General features: G+C 36.7%; 2 protein-coding genes across 3 annotated transcripts; one reads left to right on the forward strand and one right to left on the reverse strand.

Annotated features, from left to right (window-relative positions):
* Positions 1–2,330: 2,330 nt before the first annotated feature.
* On the forward strand, positions 2,331–10,275 carry ckmt2b (creatine kinase, mitochondrial 2b (sarcomeric)). 2 transcript variants are annotated; one of them, XM_077231679.1, is made up of 10 exons: positions 2,331–2,459; positions 4,106–4,284; positions 4,417–4,615; positions 5,494–5,589; positions 5,733–5,954; positions 7,212–7,297; positions 8,419–8,542; positions 8,633–8,767; positions 8,972–9,097; positions 10,036–10,275. In XM_077231679.1, exons 2-10 carry the CDS (start codon positions 4,136–4,138, stop codon positions 10,150–10,152), a joined length of 1,254 nt encoding a protein of 417 aa, XP_077087794.1. In that variant the 5' UTR covers positions 2,331–2,459; positions 4,106–4,135; the 3' UTR covers positions 10,153–10,275. The 2 variants fall into 2 exon arrangements, with proteins under 2 accessions (XP_077087794.1, XP_077087795.1); XM_077231680.1 differs by lacking the exon at positions 7,212–7,297 and adding an exon at positions 8,075–8,160.
* Positions 10,276–16,139: 5,864 nt separating this feature from the next.
* On the reverse strand, positions 16,140–18,947 carry otpb (orthopedia homeobox b). Its single transcript, XM_077231021.1, has 3 exons — positions 18,838–18,947; positions 18,164–18,555; positions 16,140–16,858 (listed from the first exon to the last, which is right to left on the reverse strand). Exons 1-3 carry the CDS (start codon positions 18,911–18,913, stop codon positions 16,355–16,357), a joined length of 972 nt encoding a protein of 323 aa, XP_077087136.1. The 5' UTR covers positions 18,914–18,947; the 3' UTR covers positions 16,140–16,354.
* Between the last annotated feature and the right edge of the window lie 4,580 nt (positions 18,948–23,527).

Genomic DNA, 23,527 nt, shown 5'->3' on the forward strand with positions numbered 1-23,527 from the left:
TTCTGACAAAACCCAACTGTGACCATATATTTTTATAGTATTTTCATATTTTTTTTAATTTTATTTGTAGAATTTGTATTAATATTTGTATTACTATTACTTTTTGTATCTGTATTTGTATATGTGCACTGGAAGCTTCAATACCAAGGAAAATTCCTTGTGTGCGCAAGCACACTTGGCAATAAAGCTCTTTCTGATTCTGATTCTGATTCTGAATACAATAGTAAAGATGTACGCTCGTATGTGACAGTACATTGTTAGATCAGTAGCTGTTAGTATACTAACGGTAGGTATCTGTCATTAACGTAAGTACAAGCACAAGCCTCGGTCACTGTGTGTAATCAATATCAAAGATACAGCTATTCATTTAGCTGACACTATAAGTGAAAGCGACCAGCTGTATTTTTTAACTTACTCTGCAGTACACGTCCATAACGCTAAAATATTTGATGTGAAAGATTACATGTCATTCTATTATTTTTGGCTGTAGAACTTGCAGGATAAACAAGTAGGCTACAAAACGTTCCAAGTGGGAGACATTATTCGCATCATAGGCTACAATGTGCTTTTCATTGGTGTTATGGACGTTAGAAAAAGTTATTTTACCGTGGAATGCGCCTATAGTGCTTCCAATTCGATGACCCACCTCCTCCATATGAGCTAACGTAACGTTACTTTGCACGAACATGCATTACTTTGTTCGACTGTCATGAATATTTGAAATGTCCATTTACATCAAGTACAAGTTAGCCAAACATAGATGAATCTTATCTGTCCAGAAATTCTTCTCCGTTTTCAGCCGTCTCCATCTTTCAAAGGCATCTCCTATACAGATCTTGTTTTATTTCGGACTTTGTCACGAAGTATTTCGGATTCATAACGAGTTTATGAGTTTATCAGTTTATCTGATTCGCAACGTTAGATTTTTTTTCATCCGATTCCGACACGTTTGTAGCTGCAGCTGTGGTAACTAGAGCAGAGCTGGCAACCCGGATGCTGCAACACTACTGACTTCGTGATTGGTAGATAGGTGGAGGGTGACACATCAGACCAAAACACAACATGACAACATCAACATCAGTTGAGGGCTGCAACTTCACTTTCTAAATGACAAGATCCTGGCCGGACTACTGTTGTCAGTGATATAAGTATTTGAAATGAACATGATTTCTTAATGTCTAGTGACATATCAGGGCCATTTTATGATTAATTTAAATAAATTTCTTACATACAGCTCCTTTAAAAGTAATGCATTGCAATATTGCATTACATAGATAATTATTTATGGAAAGTAATGCGTTACAATACTTTTGTGTTGCTTTTTGTCACCTGGGCCGGGATTGCTTTTTTTTTACAGGAAAAAAAGTTTCCTGTAAAAAAAGTTTTTTTTTACATTTTTTTTTAGCAAATGTAAAGGCCCTTTCACACAAAAAGTGAAATGAATAAGCCGTAGTAGACTGAAGGAAATGCCAATTCATGCCTGTACAGTAGAGGGCGCAGCTCAAACCTTTCAGCTGCTGCCATTCTGGATTGCAGAAGAAAAGGACACAGCAGAAGCAAGTTCAACACTTTCTTCAGCGATAAAAAAAAATGAAACTCAAATGTGATGTTTAACTAAAGTCATTTTTGCTTATGGTTGAATTGGATCCTCGATGTTCAGCAGCAAAGACACAAAGTTAATAAAGTGAGATTAAACACATAAAGTATAGTTGTGTTATTTAACATTTAATTATTGCAGGTTTGCGTAGTATTTTGAGTTTGCATTAATCATTTTGAGGAATAATTTTGTGCAAGTGAGATGAGTAAATGCATGCTCACAACTACAATATCGATCATGTTTAGACAGTGCATAAATGCCTCTGTAGTCTGCTTTTCTCTCAACATGGGGACAAGAGAGCTGTTAGTCAATAAATGGAAGAAGAAGGTAAATTTCATTACTTATTTGAAAAAGTAACTCTGATATTTTGTTGTAAATTTAAAAGTATTATGCTACTTTACTAGTTACTTAACAAGTAATCTGATTACGTAACTCGTGTTACTTGTAATCCCCCAAATTGATTCCTATACCAGCATCTAACCAGCATGAACCAACCTGGACCAACATGGAATTCATGTTGTTTAAATGCTTTCAGCAGGGACATGATTAACATTGTAAACTATTTAGTAATATTAACATATCTAAACATGGACAGTAAAATAATGGCTCTTGATGGACTACAGTGGGTAAAAGGGAAGTATATACAGTATGTACAGTAGTATCTCAGTCACAAGCCATACACTATCACTGGCATGTAACTAGGTTTCCACTGGTTAGGGACACCTCAAGGACACAGAGACGTGGTGTCATGCTGACAGATAAAATAGGATTGGCTGGAGAGATGAGCTCTTATTTTGAGCACAGGCCCGGTGTGGTCTCACAGTCTGCTGTACTGGAGTCTTAGAGCCATTCAATTCAACAGGTGAGTACAATAAAGTGTCTACTTAGCAATCATTTTGTTTGTAGCTTTATTTATTGACAGAAATTTAAAGATACCAGATCAGCATGGAAGCTAGATTTTTGCAGTTGCAACAATGCTGAAGATATTTGAAAGAAAGTTTAAGAGAGTGTTGTTGTTTTTTTATACCAATCTGTTTAAAACAAGAGTTTATTTATAATTAAATACGTATAATAAAGTTATTTTAAATTATAACTAACTTAATAATTAAGTTTATACATTAGTTTATATTTAAAATTGTGTAAAATAATGTTTGTTTTGCATTTACAGTACACATGTTTTTTATTTTTTATTTAGTTTATATAATTTACACCAATACATATCCACTAGAAACTAGAAGTGTGACCAGTGCTGAGCCACCCTGTCGCACAGGTCATGTGATCATTGTAACATATGGCAGGAGAGTAATTGCATAAGACCTTTTGCTGTTGCTCGCTCCACTGTCATTTGTAACACTGTCAACAGCACTGACCTCTTCGGCATACAGCTAAAATATCTGGAATATCATTTTTGGTGTAAGGTTTTACCTGATGTCTCGAAAATGTGACACATGGGCTGCACTGTGTGTTACTGGGGAAATATAAGGTGGCACATATTACTTTGGCATTCGGTTCAAAGTCAATGTATATTTGGATACTCCAGTGGAAAAAGTCAACATGTGCGTCAGGACACAGAGGTTGCTCACCATGTCTAACTACTGTATCAAGAATACCTTTGATTAATACTTTGAAACACTCATAAGCAATCAACCAATCAATCAATCAATCTTTTAATCAATCAATCATTTAATCAACCAATCAATTAATCTCTACTTAAAATTTACACATATTACTTGATACTTAAAACCATAATACATTTTAGAATTCAAATCCAGTTAGTTCACCTAATAATTTACTCATCCTCATGTCATTCCAAACATCTTTGGAACACAATTTAAGATTTTTAATTTTTAGTTTGCACATGGCTTTTGTCCATCGCTTGTGACCAATGCACGTACAGAGCTCTAGAAAGCATGTTGAGCTTACCATATTTGATGAGTACTATGAGACTATGTACTGAATGTGTGTTGATCGTTACTTTTTGAAAATTCTTGGTTAAATGGACTTTCAATGGATGGACAAAAATTATGTAAGAAAATTAAAAGCATAGTTTGTGTTTCAAAGATAAACGAAAGTCTAATGAGTTTGGAACAACATGAGGTTGAGTAAATTATGACTGAATTTTGATAGTTGGGTGAACTATCCCTTTAATCTTTTATTTGCAATCTAGAAACTTAAGAATTTAAACTTGTGAATAAACAAACAAAACAAAAAAGTATGAGCTTAAGGTTTCTTGTACCTTATACATTTAGTTGTTACCTTAGGGACCATTTCTACCTGATTTGACCCTTAAAAATGACTTGTGTTGGTGGACTCAGGATTAATCAGTCACATAAAATAATATTTTTGTTTTATTTTTTCACTATTCTCCTGTATCTTTACCCTGTTATTATTGTGAATGTTCAATAAACAGATTAAGCATGTATAAATATAAATATAATTTGAATAAAAACATAAAGATATTTATTTTTAATATTTTATGTAACATTCATTTTGTCCTCCGCTCTGAAGTTCAGGGGTGTGTGTGAGTGAGTAGTGGCGATGGCAAGCATGTTCACTCGAATGCTTTCGGGACGCAGCACGGCTGTGCTCATGGCCAGCCTGGGCGCAGGTACCCTGGTGTCCAGCTATGTCATGATGACTGAGTCAGGAGTCTCTGCTGGGGAGAAAAAGAAGCTGTACCCACCCAGGTGAAGGATTCAGTTGCCTTTCGGTTACTCTACTACAGTTTCACTTAGTTTCCAATTAACCTGAGAATATCTTTTTCTCGAACGCTACAACCCAGAAACAATTTAATGTCATTTGCTCTTAATCTTTCCAAGTGCTGACTACCCAGACCTGCGCAAACACAACAACTGCATGGCTGCTGCTTTGACCCCTGCTATTTATGGCCATCTGAGGGACAAGCTGACCCCTAACAACTGGAGCCTTGACCAATGCATTCAGACTGGAGTGGACAACCCTGGTCATCCCTTCATCAAGACTGTGGGCATGGTGGCTGGTGATGAGGAGAGCTATGAGGTACATTGGACCAAATGTGAATAAAAGTTGATTTGGAGTATATTAAACTCAACAATACGACAAATATGAGGTATAGTCCTTGTATTAAGCCAGTAAAGTTAAAATACGAGGGGTTTTTGATACTATTGTGTTTGAAAATAGAGTTGATTTTTGTTACGGGCACAGTTTCACCAAACGATGGATCTTTATGAGGCTACTAGTGACACACTAGTGGCCTGTGCTGTCTGTCACAAATACAGAAGTAACATAATTGTAAAATAATTTAATTGTCATAGTATTTTAAATAAATACTGCAGAATATAGTTTTGAATGCCAGTAGGAAAAAACTAAATTAGTTTAGTTCTGTGCTCTGGTTAGTGTCAGTCTAGTTTGAAGAGCATGTTGTAGTAAGTTGAAAAGATAAAGAAATCTGCACTGATTTTATATTACACTGTCAAGGTTCTTTATTGGCATCTACAGTATGGTTTCATGAAGAACCTTTAATGTCCATGGAAACTTTCCATTGCACAAAATATTCTTTTTAGTGGAAAAATGTTCTTTAGATTTTTAAAATGTTCTTCACACTAGGATACAATCCCAGACAGCAACATAGAGTCGGCCCAGATCCGGCCCACATCTAGTACACATAGAATCCACACGTACCAGATGCAGAGGGGAGTCTGGGAGGGTTCCTTTCAGGACTGTTCTTTGGGGAACCAAAAATGGTTCTTCTATGGCATCACTACAAAAAAAGAAAAAAAAAAGAAAAGAAATATATATATATTTCATGGTCATGCTCAACTATGTAAATTAGTGGCATTAAAATGAATTGTGCTTGCAATCTTCTGCATAAGTACATGCACTTGGACTTTATCCTTGACTATGGTTGTGATTCTCAGGTGTTTGCTGAAATCTTTGACCCAGTCATTAAGGACAGGCACAATGGCTATGACCCTACAACCATGAAGCACCCAACAGACCTGGACAGCTCAAAGGTAAAGCCTTCCTCTTGTGTCTTTGGTTCTGAACCTTTAACAAAACCTCATTCTGTCAACAATATGCAAGATGAAACTTGCCTCAGTTTAGTCTAGTTAGTTACATTAAACACTAAATGGTTGTACTGATGGCCTTTGAACAGATCAGCTCCGGGATGTTCGACGAGAACTATGTGCTGTCATCACGTGTGCGTACAGGGCGCAGTATTCGTGGACTCAGTCTGCCACCCGCTTGCACCCGCGCTGAACGGCGTGAGGTGGAGCGTGTGGTGGTACAGGCTCTTTCTGGACTGAAAGAGGATTTGGCGGGCAAATACTACAGCCTGACAGAAATGACTGAGCAGGAGCAGCAGCAGTTGATTGATGTAAGTAGTATACACAATAGAAACATGACAGCAACAGGTGGATTCCACGTGTACCAGATAAGGGCCGGATCTGGGCCGACAGTATGTTGCTGTCTGGTTAAACTAAGATGCGCGTCAGTTGCATTTATCCAGTAAATCAGGGGTTTGCAACTTTTACAGACACAGCCGACTCTTAATCTCTCAGCTGACCTAGGTTATTGATTATATGAATTAAAATGTTAATTAACATTATTATTATGTCATACAAGGCTTGTCAAATATCATGTAAATCCAAATATAGTTAGATTTTTTATTATTATCATTTATGTTGGTTAGTTCTATGCTATAGAGTTCTGCAGTGAGTATTTTTGTTGGCCAACCCAGAAGTTAGCATCCCCCTAGTTTCCTCAAAAAAATAGAAAACTAATAGAATTTTTCCATTGGCATTTGGATTATTGGAGAAAATAAGCTCTGTCAACAAATGTTTATGATTCTTAAACATTTTGTTCATCATGGTAATCTTCGCAAATGAATGCAACTTCTATGCATTCTGAAGCCTGTATAATCAGTAGAAGTAAAAAGCAAAACATAGGCTATAAACAAACTACACCATGGTCGCATTATGTTTCTGACAACTCTTTCAGTCTTTATTTTAGAAACATTTTCCCTGTTAAAATAGAGTTAAAATACTTTAAAAGAGCGCAATTGTAAACACAACAATGAGGTTGTGAAAACGGACTTGTGAGTTGATGAGTTCACCTGTTCAGTGTGTTGTGTCTGCGACAACCTCTGTAGTTCCATTCAGCCACTCGTTAGAAATCACATTTTCAATAAGTTAAAAGCTTTCAAAAATCACTAAGGGGTTTTACTGATGTATTTTATGTTGTAGTATAAAATATATAAATATCTTGTGTTGTGTTCACCACAGACCTTATTTCAGGAATTTAACTAATAACCTATTGACTTGATAGAATCGTAAGTGCTAAAATGCTAACTCGTTTCCGGAATTTTTGGCCTACAAAAATCCCTGCAGCATCTATTTTGCCTGGTATTTAAACATAGAAATGCTTTTCACCAGATACACATATAAAGTTGGTTATCCAGCATAAACTTAACTAAGAAGTCTTGCTGGTTTAGCTACTTTTAAGGACACTAGCCCTAGTCCAGAAATCCAAAATATCCAAAACGCAATACATGCTTGTGTTTTCAACAGGGTAGTTGCATAGTGCAATTCTCTAACAAACCTCACTGCTCTTGTCTTATGGTGGCCTACCAAAGGAGCACTTCCTCTTTGATAAGCCAGTGTCTCCTCTCCTCACTTCAGCTGGTATGGCAAGAGATTGGCCAGATGCTCGTGGGATTTGGTAAGGCTGAGGAACTACTGAACCGCAGTTAGAGCATAGCACTCTTTCCCTATAGCGCATGCTTTACTAGCCACCCATAAGCTGACTCAAATATTCTCAGCTAAATATCAATTTGAGGATCTATTTTCTTTCTGGCAGCTATATTCCAGTCCCAGAGAGGCATTTTAAACATAATAATAACCATTATTTTGTTTATTATGTATTTATATATTGTCTAAATTTCCACACTAAAATTGCACTGCATAAATGTAGAAAATATACAAATGCAGTGTAATTCATGTAAAAATAAAGAAAATAATTGTTTAAACTTAATTATACAATTAAGTTTAACTTATTCATACAATTTACATGCCAAGAGGCATTAAAATAGGCTTTCAAACATTATGAACACTTTTCAAACCTGTCACTCCCATGAGATCACAGCAAGAGCAAACCACAAACATCCAATCAGTTCACAATGGACACAAAATCAAGTCCCGCCTTACATTTTTCCTTGTTAGAGAAGCCGTTTCACTCATACATAACAATAGGGAATAAAAGACTATTGATGTTTCATGCTGACTTAAATCACATTACTTACCATTTCACTCAGAAGAATCTGTAATGTATTTTAAATATGCGGGTAGGAAAGCTTACATCTACTGTCAGAAATAGGAAATGCATCCAGTCTGACCAGAAGTTGGGATAAAACATATAAAATGGCACCATTTTCCAACACTGAACCAGTCCTGGCTTCACTTTACACCCCCTTTTTCTTTTCTTAACTGAAAATTCTAGGACCACTTCTTGTTTGACAAGCCCGTATCACCCTTGCTGACTTGTGCAGGAATGGCGCGGGACTGGCCCGATGCCAGAGGCATTTGGTACGGTGCATGAGACTTGCATTACCAGAGGGTGCAGAGAGCATGTGCCTGTGTGTGTTACATAATATATGACCCTGACAAAGGTCTTGATAAATGTCTATTTTTACTGATTCACATTCACAGTCTTACAGTACGACAACTACTATAGGCCTGTATATGGAATCAAAAGCTTGAGACTTGGTTGCAGTGAAAATTTAGGGCTGAATAAAAGAAAGCTAAATTTGCTGAATTTAAACCAATATCTGTTCTCATGTCCAGGCACAACAATGAAAAAACATTTTTGATCTGGATCAACGAGGAGGATCACAGCCGTGTCATTTCTATGGAAAAGGGCGGAAATATGAAGAGGGTGTTTGAGAGGTTCTGCAGAGGACTGAAAGAGGTATCATTGTCAAAACAGTCAGCACAAAAATGCACATTATCTGTAAATTAAAATGAAACGAGTTCCATTTATGATGTTTGTTTCTCACAGGTAGAGAGGCTGATTCAGGAGAGAGGTTGGGAGTTTATGTGGAATGAGCACTTGGGATATATCCTGACCTGCCCCTCTAACCTAGGCACAGGTCTGAGAGCTGGAGTCCACGTCCGTCTGCCCCTCCTTAGCAAGGTGTTACAATGTCACATGGTTCCGTTTAATCTAAAATTTACATTTGTGCATTTCACAATGCCAAGGTCGGGTTCAATTCCAGTCAAAACTGTTCAAATTAAATTTAAATGTGCTGAGAATTCATGTTAAATTATCCACAGTACAATTACTATCTGAAAGAGTTCATCCAAAATTGCCCTCTACTTCATATATCCTCCTGAACAGGACTCGCGCTTCAATAAAATTTTGGATAATCTCAGGCTACAAAAACGTGGCACAGGAGGTGTGGATACTGCGGCTGTGGGTGACACTTTTGACATCTCCAACCTTGACCGTCTAGGCAAATCTGAGGTAAACAGCTCTGCTTTGAGTTAAGTGCCTTAACGCCCCTGAAATACTTTTAATTGGATAGAAGAAAATTATTTAACTAGAATGTACTCAAATGGAGATTAAATCTCAATGTTTTAGTAGGAAAAAAAGTAAATCTTTGAGGTAAAAAATAATGCAACAGTAAATAAAAGTTTTTCAATATCTTTGCAAAAATTAAAGATCTAAAAAAGCCAATCCAGACATCAACATAGTGTCGGCCCAGATCTGGCCCACATCTGATACGTGTGGAATCCATGTGTATGTATTCCATAACACCCTGTAGCCCAAGACTGGTTGGCCACTGAAGCTAAGCAGGTTTGAGCCTGGTTAGTACCTGGATGGGAGACCTCTTGAGAAAACCAGGTTGCTCCTGGAAGAGGTGTTAGTGAGGCCAGCAGGGGGCGCTCACCCTGTGGTCTGTGTGGGTCATAACGCCACAGTATAGTGACGGGGACACTTAACTGTCAAAGAGCACCGTCCTTCGGATGAGACGTTAAACCGAGTTCCTGACTCTCTGTGGTCATTAAAAATCCCAGGATGTCCTTTGAAAAAGAGTAGGGGTGTAACCCCGGCATCCTGGCCAAATTTGCCCCTGTCCATCATGGCCTCCTAATCATCCCCATATACTGATTGTCTGCATCACTGTCTCCTCTCCACCAGTAAGCTGGTGTGTCGTGGGTGTTCTGGGGCAATATGGTTGCTGTCGCATCATCCAGGTGGATGGTGCACATTGGTGGTGGTTGAGGAGATTCTCCCTTCCATGTAAAGCGGTTTTAGTACCCAGAAAAAGCGATATATAAATGTAACAAATTATTATTATTATGTGGGCCCGATCTGGGCCGACACTATGTTGCTGTCTGTGTATGCTCTTGATGTGTAGCCGGTGATCAAATCCAATTTTGTTTGACATTCCCTTTCAGGTTGAGCTCGTTCAGTGTGTGATTGATGGCGTCAACTACCTGATCGACTGTGAAAAGAATCTCGAGAAGGGCCAAGACATCACTGTTCCTCCACCAGTAACCCAGTCCAGGAAATGATGGCATCCTTGTGAGAGGAACTGAGGGTTAGGCAGCTGAGAGACCTGTAACCTGTTGACTCTCTCCATGTTATCTGCAGGTCTTACTAAATGGAACTCAACTGAATAAATTATTCATATTTTATTTCAGTCTTGTGGAATCTTTTGAATTAAGGCTGGAATACACTACATGTTTTTTGCCCGGATTTCAGACTAATAATCCATCCAGTTGATGGATATCAAACATGTTTGATATTTTGTGTGTGCTCCTTAGTCGTTTAACGCATGATGCTCAGTTTTACTAATATGTGGCATAGAAATCAAATAATTACTGTTCAGCTATTTAGCCCAATTTCATGGCATGAGCCGTTTAGGCCTTAGCCTATAAGGCCCCTATAATCATCATCACCTTTCTAGTGACAGCCCTGCTGTTTAGCCTTATCATTACAGACCTTCTCCCGAGATGAATTCCTTTTCTGAAAGTAGATTAAGGGGGTCTAGCTTATAATCATCAATTAGCCATAGCTTACAACTGGGTCTTTCTCATAGCCTCTGACTCTCATAAAGGATTTTTGTGTGTGTGATCTAAGATCTAAACCTGAACTATTATTATAAAGGCTAATAACTTGATATTATAAATAATGCAAATATTATTTCATATTTGTATGAAAAATAGTAGTTAGCTACTGATTAGTTAATAATGAACTATCACATTAAACTGAGCATTATTACTTACTAATTCGTTAATCAGAGGTTCTTGTTAGTTAATAGAAGGCTAGTAGAATGTTACAGTGCGTTACTCATTTTGTTACTGTGTAGTTATTCATTAATGAAGGAACAGTATTCTAAAGTGTTACAAGTAGGCCTATGTCTTGTAATGCGTCATAAAGCCTGCTTGAGATAATTTTTATTTAGCCATATTTAGCCAACATATCAATGAAATCAAAGGGGGCTTTTCATTCAGTATTTATAATGAGAATAGTAGCCTATAGTCTGTTTATGGCGCTACCAGGTGTGTTCCGCTGATTTACTAGGCTTGTGTTGAGGATCGGATCGTTATTATCCAGTCTATTTTTAGATAAGGTGAATATAATGTCAACTCACGGGCTGCCTGAAAAACAACCACACATGTAGTCTATAGTAAAAGAAACATGAAATTAATAGCCTACCAGTGTGTATTCATAGCACATTAAAAGAGTGAATGAGAGACACGTTACACTTGCCCTTGTCGGCTATAACAATGTTAACATTTAAATTGTAAAATTGTATTCTGATTTAAATTATGTTCAGTTATAGACCTACTTCATTCAACGTGGAATACATATTTTAATTTCTAAATAACATTCATGATAAAAAATAAATAAATAAATAATAATAATAATAATAATAATAATAAGTTATGCATACGGGACTCAAGCAGTTTTTAGGACTTTATTTCTAAAGAATCGGTAGCCTATTGGCAAAAAAACATTCTCTCTATTTCACCAGCAGGTGGCAATATGTCAATATGTTAACATGTGATGAACACATACCCAATACTGCAGAAGTCAAACCCCATAAAATGTGTTTTCCATAATAACATTTGCTGTTGAATATTATAACCCAGATTCGTAAATTTGTATATGCTAAATAATCAATCACTTATTAGCCTATTATGATTGAGGGTTCTGTATTTACTCACGAAAGAGGCTAGATTTTTTTTGTGTGTAATTGTATTTTATATAAATGAATAGGCTATTTTGCCATGTAACAAAGATAGAAATATTGATAAACAAACAACAGAGGAATGTAAATAGCTGGAAATTTGTTTTAATTCATAAGCTACTTACAGTAAATATAGTGTTTATAGGCTACTTTTAGTTATAAATAGTCCAAACCTAGATTGCGCAGAAAGAAAATAGGCTTTTCTGTTGGTTAGTTCTGTTTTAATTCATCCATGCTATTTTGAGAGTATGGCATGTCCCAGTCTGAGACCGGGAGAATCCTCCTGTTGGTCACGGATGTGTGCTCCGTGTGGATAAAGATGGCATCCCGCTGATGTCTGTGACCTTCATGGAGGCTTACTCCTCTGCCAGCCACTGCTTTCTGATTTAGTGCTGCTCTTGTCAGGAGCTGTGAGGTGCTTTTCATGCACTGGCAGAGCAACCCAAGGGCAAGTGTGGACAGGCTGGGTGAAGAAAGAGCACAGATAGAAAAGCACGGAATGGCTTATGTGCATCAGAAGTGCATTGTTTCTGGATCGTTTCAGTTGTTTCAGAAGTGCGTTGTTTCATGCTCCACATGGTATTATGAAATATAGGTACACATGCAGCCTTCTTTTCATTCACAACTCAAATCCAATTTGTCCCATACATCACTGATTCATTACCACACCCATATCCATGGGACCACGTTTAAAAAAAATGAAGAATGCGGAGAAAGTCTTCTGTGGCCCTGAGGGCCACCTATTAACTGAAAGGAGATTTTTCAACTAACACTTAAGACAAAATCTCATTCATTCCGTTTTGAAGAATCTCCTAATTGTGATTATATTCTGTTTTAATCATGAGACACTTGTGCGTTTTGCTCAAATACACCAGTGAATAGAGCACGCGTTCACAGGGGGCCCGAGAGGCAGAGGGTCTCTCAGAACAGATGCTAAAACTGATGATGATGGATGTCTACATGGAGACTGTTGAATGATCAGGGGAGGCTTGTGTAGATTCTACATTTTCCATTGTTTCACGAAATCTTATATGCAAATTTACTGGGACAATTAGTCTAATATCAAAGCAGGGCGACACTCTGAGAGTGGCAATTTCAGATTTTAAATATCTCTAATTTGTTGCTCTATGAGTTATAGTAGGCTAACTTCTGATGGGTTTTCAGTGCTGGGTAGATTACTGACAAATTGTAGTCCATTACTGAATACAATTCATACAAAATACATGATATAAATTGTAGTTAATGTATTCTATTACATTACACATTTTAGGTAATATAATCAGACTACTTTTAGATTACTTTTGACATAAATTATAACATTAATTTGAATAACATAATATTTTACCATATATTAATAAAAAATACAAAGAGAAATAAAAAGTATTTCACTTTTGTTATCAACAACATGAAGTGCATTAAACTTTAGTTTAGGGTCCAATTCTCACTATTAACTATATGACTATTACTTGCATACATATTATTTAGGATATTGGCTGTTTATTAGTACTTATAAAGCACAAATTCATATTCTGCATGACCATATTCTACATCCCTTAATCCTAACCAATACATAAACATAACATCTACCATACTAACTATTAATAAGCAGTAATTTGGAGATTATTGAGGCAAAAGTCGTAGTTAATAGTTAACTTAATGGTGAGAATTGGACCCTAAACTAAAGTGTGGCCAATCTTTAAAAAAATTGAATTAAAAGAAATAAAATATTTTTTAAATAAAAACAATCAAAATAAACACTAACTTTAATTTTTTTTTTTTTGTTGTTCATGCTGTTCGGCCTTCCATGCAATTATAGTCGCCTGACCAGTGGACGGTTTGTGTGTGCAATCCCACACAACATTTGATATAGCCAAAGCAATAGGGTTTTTTAGAAAGGAAAATGTAAATGATAAAAACAGAAAACTTATAGAGAGAATCAATGAATTCTGAATAATACAACCATTAAGTGAAGATTAGGTAATCGTGGAATCAATAAAAAGTAATTGTAGTCTGATTATGAGTATTTTAGAACATAAAGTAATCTAATTACAAGTATTTAATTTTTTGAATGTGATTATGTAGGCCGATAGCATAAACCGCTAAGACTAGACTTAAAAGTTAGACATCTAATTATTTTCTTTAAGACTTTTCATAGCTTTTTTAAATGAGTTAGGCTACATAAAAGCATAGATTGGATAATTTGCCCCTGCCCCTGACTATTGCTTGTGGGTCATGCTAGAATTTAAGACACTGTCTTAAGATGATGTTGATCCAACCGTCATCAATCAGTTACTACCCATGTTGTATATTGGTACCGTGACTTTGCCAAATAAAATATTTTGTTGATCCTGAAACAACATTCCTGTCCAGAAATGTAGTCCTAACCCCATTCCTACCACTAAACCTAAATCTACCCATAACCTACCCCTAACATCAGAGGAAGATGATAGGTGAATAACAATGATGTACAAGCACCTTTTGCTTAAAAAAAAAATTTTTTTTGGCAATGACCAAAACTGTAAGCTTGTCCCTCAAATCTGATTGGTTACTTGGAATGTTGTTCCAGGATCAACAAAGATATTAAACCAGGAACATGTTGCACTTGGTGAAATAACTTTCACCGTTGTATCGTATGTTTTTAAAATATCAAATGAAAAGAGTGGAATAGTAAACAGCTTGTTTTTAATCTGTGACAGGCATTACAGTCATTTCTTGATAGCTGGTTATGTTTATCCAGGATCATCTGTGTCTTTTGTCAGACTCAGTTGATAAAGGTGATTGATGAAGTGACAGTAGGTTCTTCTCACAGTTGAAAGAAATCTTGCTAAATGGGAGACAGTCGAGGCATTGTATCTGAGAAAAGATCAAGCAGATGTTTGTGGGCTGTTACACCTCCCTGGTGGTAACGGTTTCAAAGCGCACAAAGAGAACAGGAGAAAAAACATGACTAATTGGTTACAATCTTGCTGCGGGTATTTAGAGTCTACAAGCAGTTAAGCTTTCATCCGGACTAATTGCAACTGGAATTTATTAATTCAATAGTAATGTGCAAGATCATAAGCAACCTCTTTAAAATGTGTTCTGTGAAATAGCAATAATTGTGTTGGTGTTTTACTGTTCTAGAATTAAAGCAAAGGATTAGGGTTATGATTAATGTGTCCGATGTTTTCCCCACATTTTTCAGGGACAAATTTCATGTTTCTGTATGAACATGTTTTATCCAAATAATGATCTAGCGTAGATGTCTACTAGTATTTACATTTTCCCAAGAGTTGTAAAATATGTATCTTGTTCCATTGAAGGATAGAATTCTTTCATCATTTACTCATCATTTTGTTGACTTTCTTCTGCTGGACACAAAAATAGGACCATTTTTAAGACGGTGCCCAAACATTTGGGGAACCTTGTGCATTCTTGTGTTTTGAAATCATTAACCCTTTACAATAAGGTCTCATTTGTTAACATTAGTTAATGCATTAACTAGCATGAATTAACAAAGAGCAATACATTGATTAACCTGTTTATGTCAGTTAATAAAAATGTGTATTTCACATGGCACTAATGTTAACAGATACAACTTTTTGATGTTAAAAATGTATAGTAAATGTTGAGATTAAACATGCTGTAGAAATATTGTTAATTGTACATGTGAATGAATGTATACTATAATGTTGATTGTAAAGTGTTACCATGAAATCAAGGTAATTCTCTGACCTCAGATTTCTATAGAGATCACATACCATACTGAAATTCTTAAAATGATTTTATTCACCCACTTACAATCAGTAATATAAACCTTCCCAATTCTGTTGAATTTGGTAAGATAAGCATTTACGAAAACCATATTTCAGTACAGACAATAAGTTAAAACATATCACAAACATACCAGCAGGTAACAAGATTATTTTCGTATCTACACAAACACTCAAGTTCATTTTGCTTTATGTAAACAACTTCCTGTTGATCCCGTTTGAAAAATTACATGCATCTGATCTGAAACTGAAGTGCCTCTTAATCCAACGTGTTCTTTTCTGTAGGCCTACCCGAAAAAAACACTCCAACCTGTACGTGCCTTAAAACAATCTGTACATGCACACATGTGGTCCTCATTAACGTGTCCTTTTATATTTAGTTCAGTCAAAAATAAAATCGCCGATCAGTGAAATAAATATTCCTCCAGTTGTTTCTTCATATGTGAATGAAGGGTCAAATAAATACGCATAAATAAATAAACAACTTGCCATTATTAAAATCAATTGCTAGGAAAACAAAATAAGCAAATAAACATGACCAAATCCAACACGTAAATAAATTACATACATTTCAAGCATTAAAACTATTACTATGGTCTACATCTGCTGAATATAAGCATTGTCTGGGGATTGTTGGGATTCCATCATCCAGTAAGGCTGGGAATTTGTAATTTCACAGGTATAACCTCATATCCTGAGTTGTCCGTGACTGTTTTTCAGGAATACTTGGGGTTTGCAGTGACAGAAAAGACATCTTGGATGCTCAAATTAGGTGAAACTCATGGAAACGGTGTGCTCAAGTGCTTTACGGCGCAGGGAGGCGATACTAGTCCCTCTCCACATGTCACTGTCCGGGGAGCTACACAGCTGAGGTGAGCCGGTCACATTCGTTGGACCCGAGAGGGACGCGGGCACCATCCCAGGAAATGTGGGTTGATAGAGATGCGATTGAAGACCGGAACCATTTGACGATAAGCTGTTGGAAAGGCCCATGGAGTTTGGTGGGGGGCCAGCTCCGAGACTGCACTGGGACAGGGACTGTGCCATCGCCTGCTGTCGGCCCAGCGAAGGCGGAATCTGCAGCTGTGAGACTCCAGGCATCCCAGCCGCGGCCCAGCGAGTGTCGTTGGCATGAAAAGAGCAGAGACTGTCGCCCATCCCAGACGGAAACTGAGGCAAACCATGTGTTGGTAGCAAAGTGCCCGGTGACCGGAAAACGTTGGTTGTCTTCTTGCGCTTCTTCCATTTTGCACGTCGATTCTGAAACCATACCTGAAATCAAAATCAAATACAACCCATTAGAAAGTCGTGCATTTCGTTAGTGAGAATAAATTATTATTCCATTTTCTTTTCTTTTTACTTTTTACAACTGTATGTAATTACCAATTTTATATACTGGCCTACGTTATATCGCAATTTTAATTGCCTAGAATAAAAAAAATAATAATAAAAAAAAATATATATATATATGCCTATGTTATAATAAATGACCGCACCATTTCTTACAATAAGTTTTTCTGCAAAATGCGAGCGCTTTGGTTTTTAAATAGGCCTATAGCAGAACTGAACCATTGTAAATATAGGCCTATATGTTCTTTTTAAACGTTGAGGTTATTAAACATGCGCCTTTTTGAATCATCTCTTTTTTTCCATGTTTTTTTTTCTATGTAAAAATATTGGGCTAGGCTATAACTATGCCATAACATGGGTAGGCTATTTTTAAGTAAAAAAATATACAAAGCAATTTCTTATTTCAAGATGGATATGAGATGGATAGGCTAGTAATGTTTTTCAGACAGCCGGGGATGAAGTCGTTATAGTTAATGTTATCTAGGAGACAAATAGGGGCTAGTTTGATAGCCTCCGTTATTCATCATGGAACCATAATCAAGTATTTACTCACAAGAAGCGTCAAAAATGAATACTCCTTCCTTTTCTGAGATATCTTAACATGTAGCCTAGCGCGTATTAGCTCAAAAGAATTATTATTGTCATAGGCCTACCCGGTTAAATTGACGCCAATTATTTAAATTAGCCTAACTATTATTTGATATAGGCTAATTTGCAAATTTTCATATAGCCTACTGTTAACGACACAATTCGTATCCAGTTAGGCCCGTATATAACACGTTATATAGGCTAAAGTAATTATCCATTTGAAGAAAAATATTGGCTATATGTATAGCCTACACAAGTACTAGTTTATTTTTTATGTTTTATTTTGGGAGCATTTATTTCTCTTTTTTAAAATGCAATTATTTAACGTTGTATTTTTGCACACTGCGCACTTCTTTTTTTAAGTAATAGCGCGGCGGGCAGCATGGACATTCATTTTTTAGGCGTGACGTTGTTCTGTGTGAGTACCCTCACACAATGCATACCCTTGTTGAATGCATTGCATAGGCTACCATGCAATTTATGCAATAATTCACGGATCTTTAGAAAAACAATATTTTCATCATATAATTTCGTTCGGTTTGCTTTCAGTTCATCTTTTCTTTTCTTTTTTTTAACTGTGTAACCAGCTGGAAAACTCCGTTGCGATGTCAAAGCTGAACAGGTCCACTCAGGACTCACCTGAACCCGTGACTCCGTTAAACCAATCCGTAATGCAAGTTCTTCTCTCATGAATATATCAGGGTAGTGGGTTTTAGCAAAGCTCCTTTCCAGTTCGTTCAGCTGCGCTGGAGTAAAGCGGGTCCTGTGGCGTTTCTGTTTCTGGCTTTGTTGGCTAGCCGACTGATTAGAGTTTTGCTGTTGCTGCTTTTCTTGGTCTTTGGCGTTGACCTGCTGCATTCCATTAGGATTGGATCCACCATTGCTAATGTCTTCCCCGGGGAGCAGAGTGGTCCCTTCCACAGTCTCTGTAGCAGAAGTAAGATCTCCGGAGTGTCCAGAGTCAGTACCACCAAGTCTGCACTTCAAAGCTTCCCGGTGTCCGAGAAGCTCGGCTGCAGCATCTTTCATCCCTGTGGACGCAAGTGTCAAGAATTTAACATTCTGTCCAAAAGGCATGAACATATTAATAGACTGTTAACATTAAAGACAGAAAGAACAAACAGTAAGCAGCTTATCGGCATATTTATTGCACAAACAATCATAAACATTGTTAGGTATCGCAATCCATCAAAGTCTAATGCATTTATGTGGTAGCTAATAAACAAACATTGCCAGAAAAACTAATACAGATTGAGATAGCATTATGTCACCACATTAAACAGTTTGAAGACTGAAAAAATACTCTAGCTTACAGTGGAGTTGAAGACCGGAGTTTGGTGACGATAACTCACCGAGGCGAGTATCCAAGAGGTCGGCATGAGAGAGCATTGCGCACTGCTGGAGTCACAACTGCTTCCCAAACTACTCTACAACTTTTAACCCTTTTAAAAACGCGCATAGAGCTCAAATGAAGGAAAGTCGTCAGTGCGTTTAAAAAGGCGGTTCCATGTATTATACTGTTCTTTTGAGAGATTGGGAGGCGCTTAATAGTTGGATGAGCCCGTGAGCTTCCACAAATGTGAGCCAATCAGAATTGAGGCTTTGTAAATGTCAGACAACCAACCAGTAAAACGCACAAACCGGCTTCATCTGCAGATGCTAGTTCATTTCAAATCTGATTCATTGCAGCGCCTCCTTATTAACTATACATTTTATTAAATGACTTCATAATCATGGCAAATAACCAGTGAATAATAAATCTTATTTGGTAAAAAAAAGGCTTCACAAAAGGTGGAAAAGTCTAGTCTTTATGCTTCTTGACCGACTTAGGATGCAATATCTAAATGCATGGAACAAGAGGCACTTTTTGGTTATCGCCCAACTTTCCGAGGCCCTTTACGAATCGAATACAGGAAGCTTGTCATCCTTATTTGTGTTCGTGTGAAGGGAATGAACATTATTCTGTGTGCTGGTTGTGTCATTGTACCTTCCTGTGAATTACAGCTTTATTTGAGTGGAATCCATCTATCAAAAACGATGAATTCTTTGAGGCAGCTAACAACACATCCAAGGTACATTTCCAACTAGTCATTTTCAAGACCATTAAGCATTTGAAGTAATTAGTGCCAAATCTATGAGCTTTCATCTCAATTATTACAGTGAAATCTGAATAATGCGGGATAATTTAACTGTGTTTAGATATAATGCAAGAAGGCGGTGTACATCATGTTTAAATTAGGCTAATTTATTTCGTTAAAGGCTTGAGGTGAAACAGTGAAACAGGCTACTGATGCGTACTGATGGCTCAGTTGTATCGATGTTTCATCAGCGCTGACGCAAGTAATTTGATTTATTTAATTCAAACTCGCTGACATACATTGCCTAATTTAATCCATTCAGCGAAGGCAAATTCGGCAGACTGTCAAGCTTTCAGCGTATTTTTGTGTAATCAATCAGTTCTCCCTTCTTTTGTGGCATGAATGTGCACCGGCAAGCCGTTGGACTAAGAGAGTGATTAAAGGAAGAATATGGGAATTTCTAGCCTATCACTGGAAATATTTCTGTTTTGAGTTTATAATCGGCAATGAGGAGCTCTATCAACACTTTGGGTTCGTCGCTGAGTTTCCTGTAGCTTAAATCGAGCTGCAAGTGATGGATCTATACGTTCAGATTAATGCATTATTTCAGACAATAAATAATGTAAAGATATAATTACGACGGTGGGTGACATCATTTAAAAAAAATATTTTAAGTGTCAAGGATGTCTATCCCTAATGCTGGATCGAAATGCGACGTGACAGAAGGTTCAGTAGCAAGTGGGGGAAATAAATACATCCTGAGACATAATGGGACATTATAACAGCAAAATCTTTGTCGATGGGTCTTTTTTGTTAGCAACAAACATCTTTACAGGTGCACGCCTTCTAAGTCGACTGTCCATCTAATGAAATTAGACTGCATCATATAATTTTTGTCAGCTTTTCTGTTCCTGTTTAATAGAAGTTGGTGTTCTTGTCATTAAAATTGATATAGGGCTATCACAAAATCATATATCTACTCCAAAATTCAAAAGGTTTATTTTAAAGGTTGCCATTGACCATTTAACCCATTTTAGATAAGGTATACTCTCTGTTATTACTAGCATATTATTATTATTATTATTATTTTTATTAGCAAAACATTTCACAGTTTTCACATAATTTCGAATGTGCTTTGCTTCTGGGTCTTTTTTTATTTTATTTTCAGAGTACATTTCTGTTGATACTTACCGATTCCATCCATGAGGAATTCTTATTTATTTTGTATAAATTACATTGGGATTTGACAGGTTGGATAATAGGTCCAAAGGGCTCACCATATACCGTGAAATAAGTGAATTGGAAAGTAACACAACGGCTCCTCCATTCAAGCAGACGCGACCCTCGTCGCATCTCAAACTGTGATTAGACTTTGTGCCCTCCATGTGGACCCGATTTCAACGTGAGTTATCTGGGGAGAATACAATTATGGCCCTAAATAAAATAATCAGCATTGGACGGCGATTACCGTAATGAAATGGAGCTTTGGTGTGTCACGGAGTGGCTGGCCTCCATTACGGTCCGTAATGAGACTTTTGGGGGTAAGCACGCTCGACAATCATATAGCTAAACATGAATATGTGTTTATTTCGATGTCCACGCTTGAACTAAAACTTTGTCCTTGAAGTTTAAATGCAAGGTGTAGTCCTGTTTTACAAATGCATAATTAAACTCTGGGCCTTAAGTTGTCCGATGCAAGCATATCAGTAAAGTTTAATGATTCATTAAATAAAAACTATTTCATTTTTTTGTGTTTGTTTGAATTAAGCAATGAACTGAACTCAATGTCATATTTTAACAAGTAAAGGATTTGTTGTAATATTTAAAAAATAGGCCGACGCATCATTCATTTTAAAAAAGGCCTTCAGTGGAGGACTTGGGTCAGTGGTCACTCTGAGTTTCTTCAAATTAGGAACATGTGCTAGTAATTATTAAATTCCAACATAATCACTCTCCTAATGCAATTTAATGCATCAGCAAATTAATACCGAAAATAATTAGTTTCACTGACCTTGTACATTGCAAGAAGAGAGTGAAACAGTAATGCTTAAATGAGCCAAACCACTCCCCTTACATACAAAACCCGATGTGAATGAGTCTTATATTTTTCATACAGCATCTAAAAGTAGGCATAGGCTACTCTAAGTAAATTAGCTCTCAAAAAAGTGTTTATCAATGTATCATGTTAATATTGACGAAAATGGAGAAAAGTGCAAGTGAATAGAGAGGGCTCTTTGAATCTTGATATTATACGGTTGCGCTCAGTTGCAAGAAACCCCTTATAGTTAATAGTAATAGTAAAAAAAATGGCCTGTAAACTATTCGTTAAAAAGAAATGGACTGATCCAGTTTCATTAGATTACATTTATAAAACATGTAGCAACCAAATGCTTTACCCATGTCAATTTACATTAAAGGTGAATCGTAGGATTCCAACCCATTCGAACGGCAAGTTAAAACAAATAAACAAACAAACAATCAATCAATCAAATTTGGTGGACGACGACGACGACTCACATTCGTTATGATAAATAATAAAGTATATTTGACTCCTATACTGATGATACAAATCCAGCAATTTGCGAGCCAGCTGCAAGCTCATTATCTGCAGACCGAGGCGGTTCAGCTCTTTTCTGCTCATTCCACTAATCTCCTGTCTCCACTCCATTTATTTGCCACTTCTCTGCTGCTTGTCCACAAAATACAACTCTAGCGCCTCCAAGATTAATTGATCGTCAATTTAGCTCTAATTCGGACCAAGTCAGGTGGTAAATGGTCTACTTTTACTTGATTGTAACTGAAATGTGTGCAAGTTCCATTGATAAATTTTGATTATTTATCAATTACGCACAAACGAGATACATATTGAATACATTGCAGGCTGTTTTTTTTTCTAATAGAGTTTGTAGATATCACTATTTATAATGATTCCACACTAACAGTTTCTTTCCTGATTTGCTTGCTAACTTGTCGGGATGACAGCACAAAATGCATTTTTCATGAAATCAACAGTGCGCGTGGGCAAGCTGCCATTTTTCAGGGGCATTATTGAGCAGATCGTCTGTAGGCTAAAGTGTGATCTTTGCTCAAAAAGCCTTACATACTTTGTCACACTTTGTGTCAGTTACAAATAATTGTAGTCATCGGGGCTTCATGTCATTGTTAGCATAAAGTTGAGCTCACCAATATGAACATCTCATCTGATATAATCAGCTATGCAGAAAGAGATAGCCTTGTGGAGGGATTTTGTTCTTATATTTAGTCACTTACGTGAAAGATAATAAAGGATCATTTATTATATAAAAGTAACTATGTGAATATAATTTATGCCAACTCAATTTAACTCAGCCAATTAGTTTGCTTAATTCAGACATTTTGTTAGGTTGAATGGAATATTAATCAAATAAATCCATCCAATTAACGCAGTGGTCGACTAGCCTAGCTGCGTCATTGCAGTTCCAAATGGAAAATATACTCCTCTGTACCGTAAACTGATTACACTTTTACAACTGAGTCAAAAATTATTTCATATTTAATAATGTAGACATTTTTTGACTATTGAAAACTATACAAAAACTATAAGCTGTCCAAAATATATGTTATTTTCATCAAGCCAAGTCATAGGCCTATCTGTTGGCTTGTGGCACATCTTGGAAAAGCTCATGCTCATCTGGGGCCCATTTTCAATTTTCTTGTAGGCTAATCAAAAAAAAATCGATATCGCCTCTGCTCACATCACGGAGGAAAACTAACAACACCACTTGTAAATACTTGATATGCGCTTACCAATACTTTCATTTCGCCATAGCACCCGCTCACCCCATTTGTTTTTCAATAAGAACATATTCATTTGTATCTATCTGCCCTGAGACATATAGATATGATTTGCCAAGTAGGCTAATTGCAGCAAGACGTTAGGCTATCT

The sequence above is a fragment of the Siphateles boraxobius genome, unplaced genomic scaffold (genome assembly GCF_051911475.1).
Source record: "Siphateles boraxobius isolate OS27281-9 unplaced genomic scaffold, OSU_SipBor_1 16, whole genome shotgun sequence".
Taxonomy (NCBI): domain Eukaryota; kingdom Metazoa; phylum Chordata; class Actinopteri; order Cypriniformes; family Leuciscidae; genus Siphateles; species Siphateles boraxobius.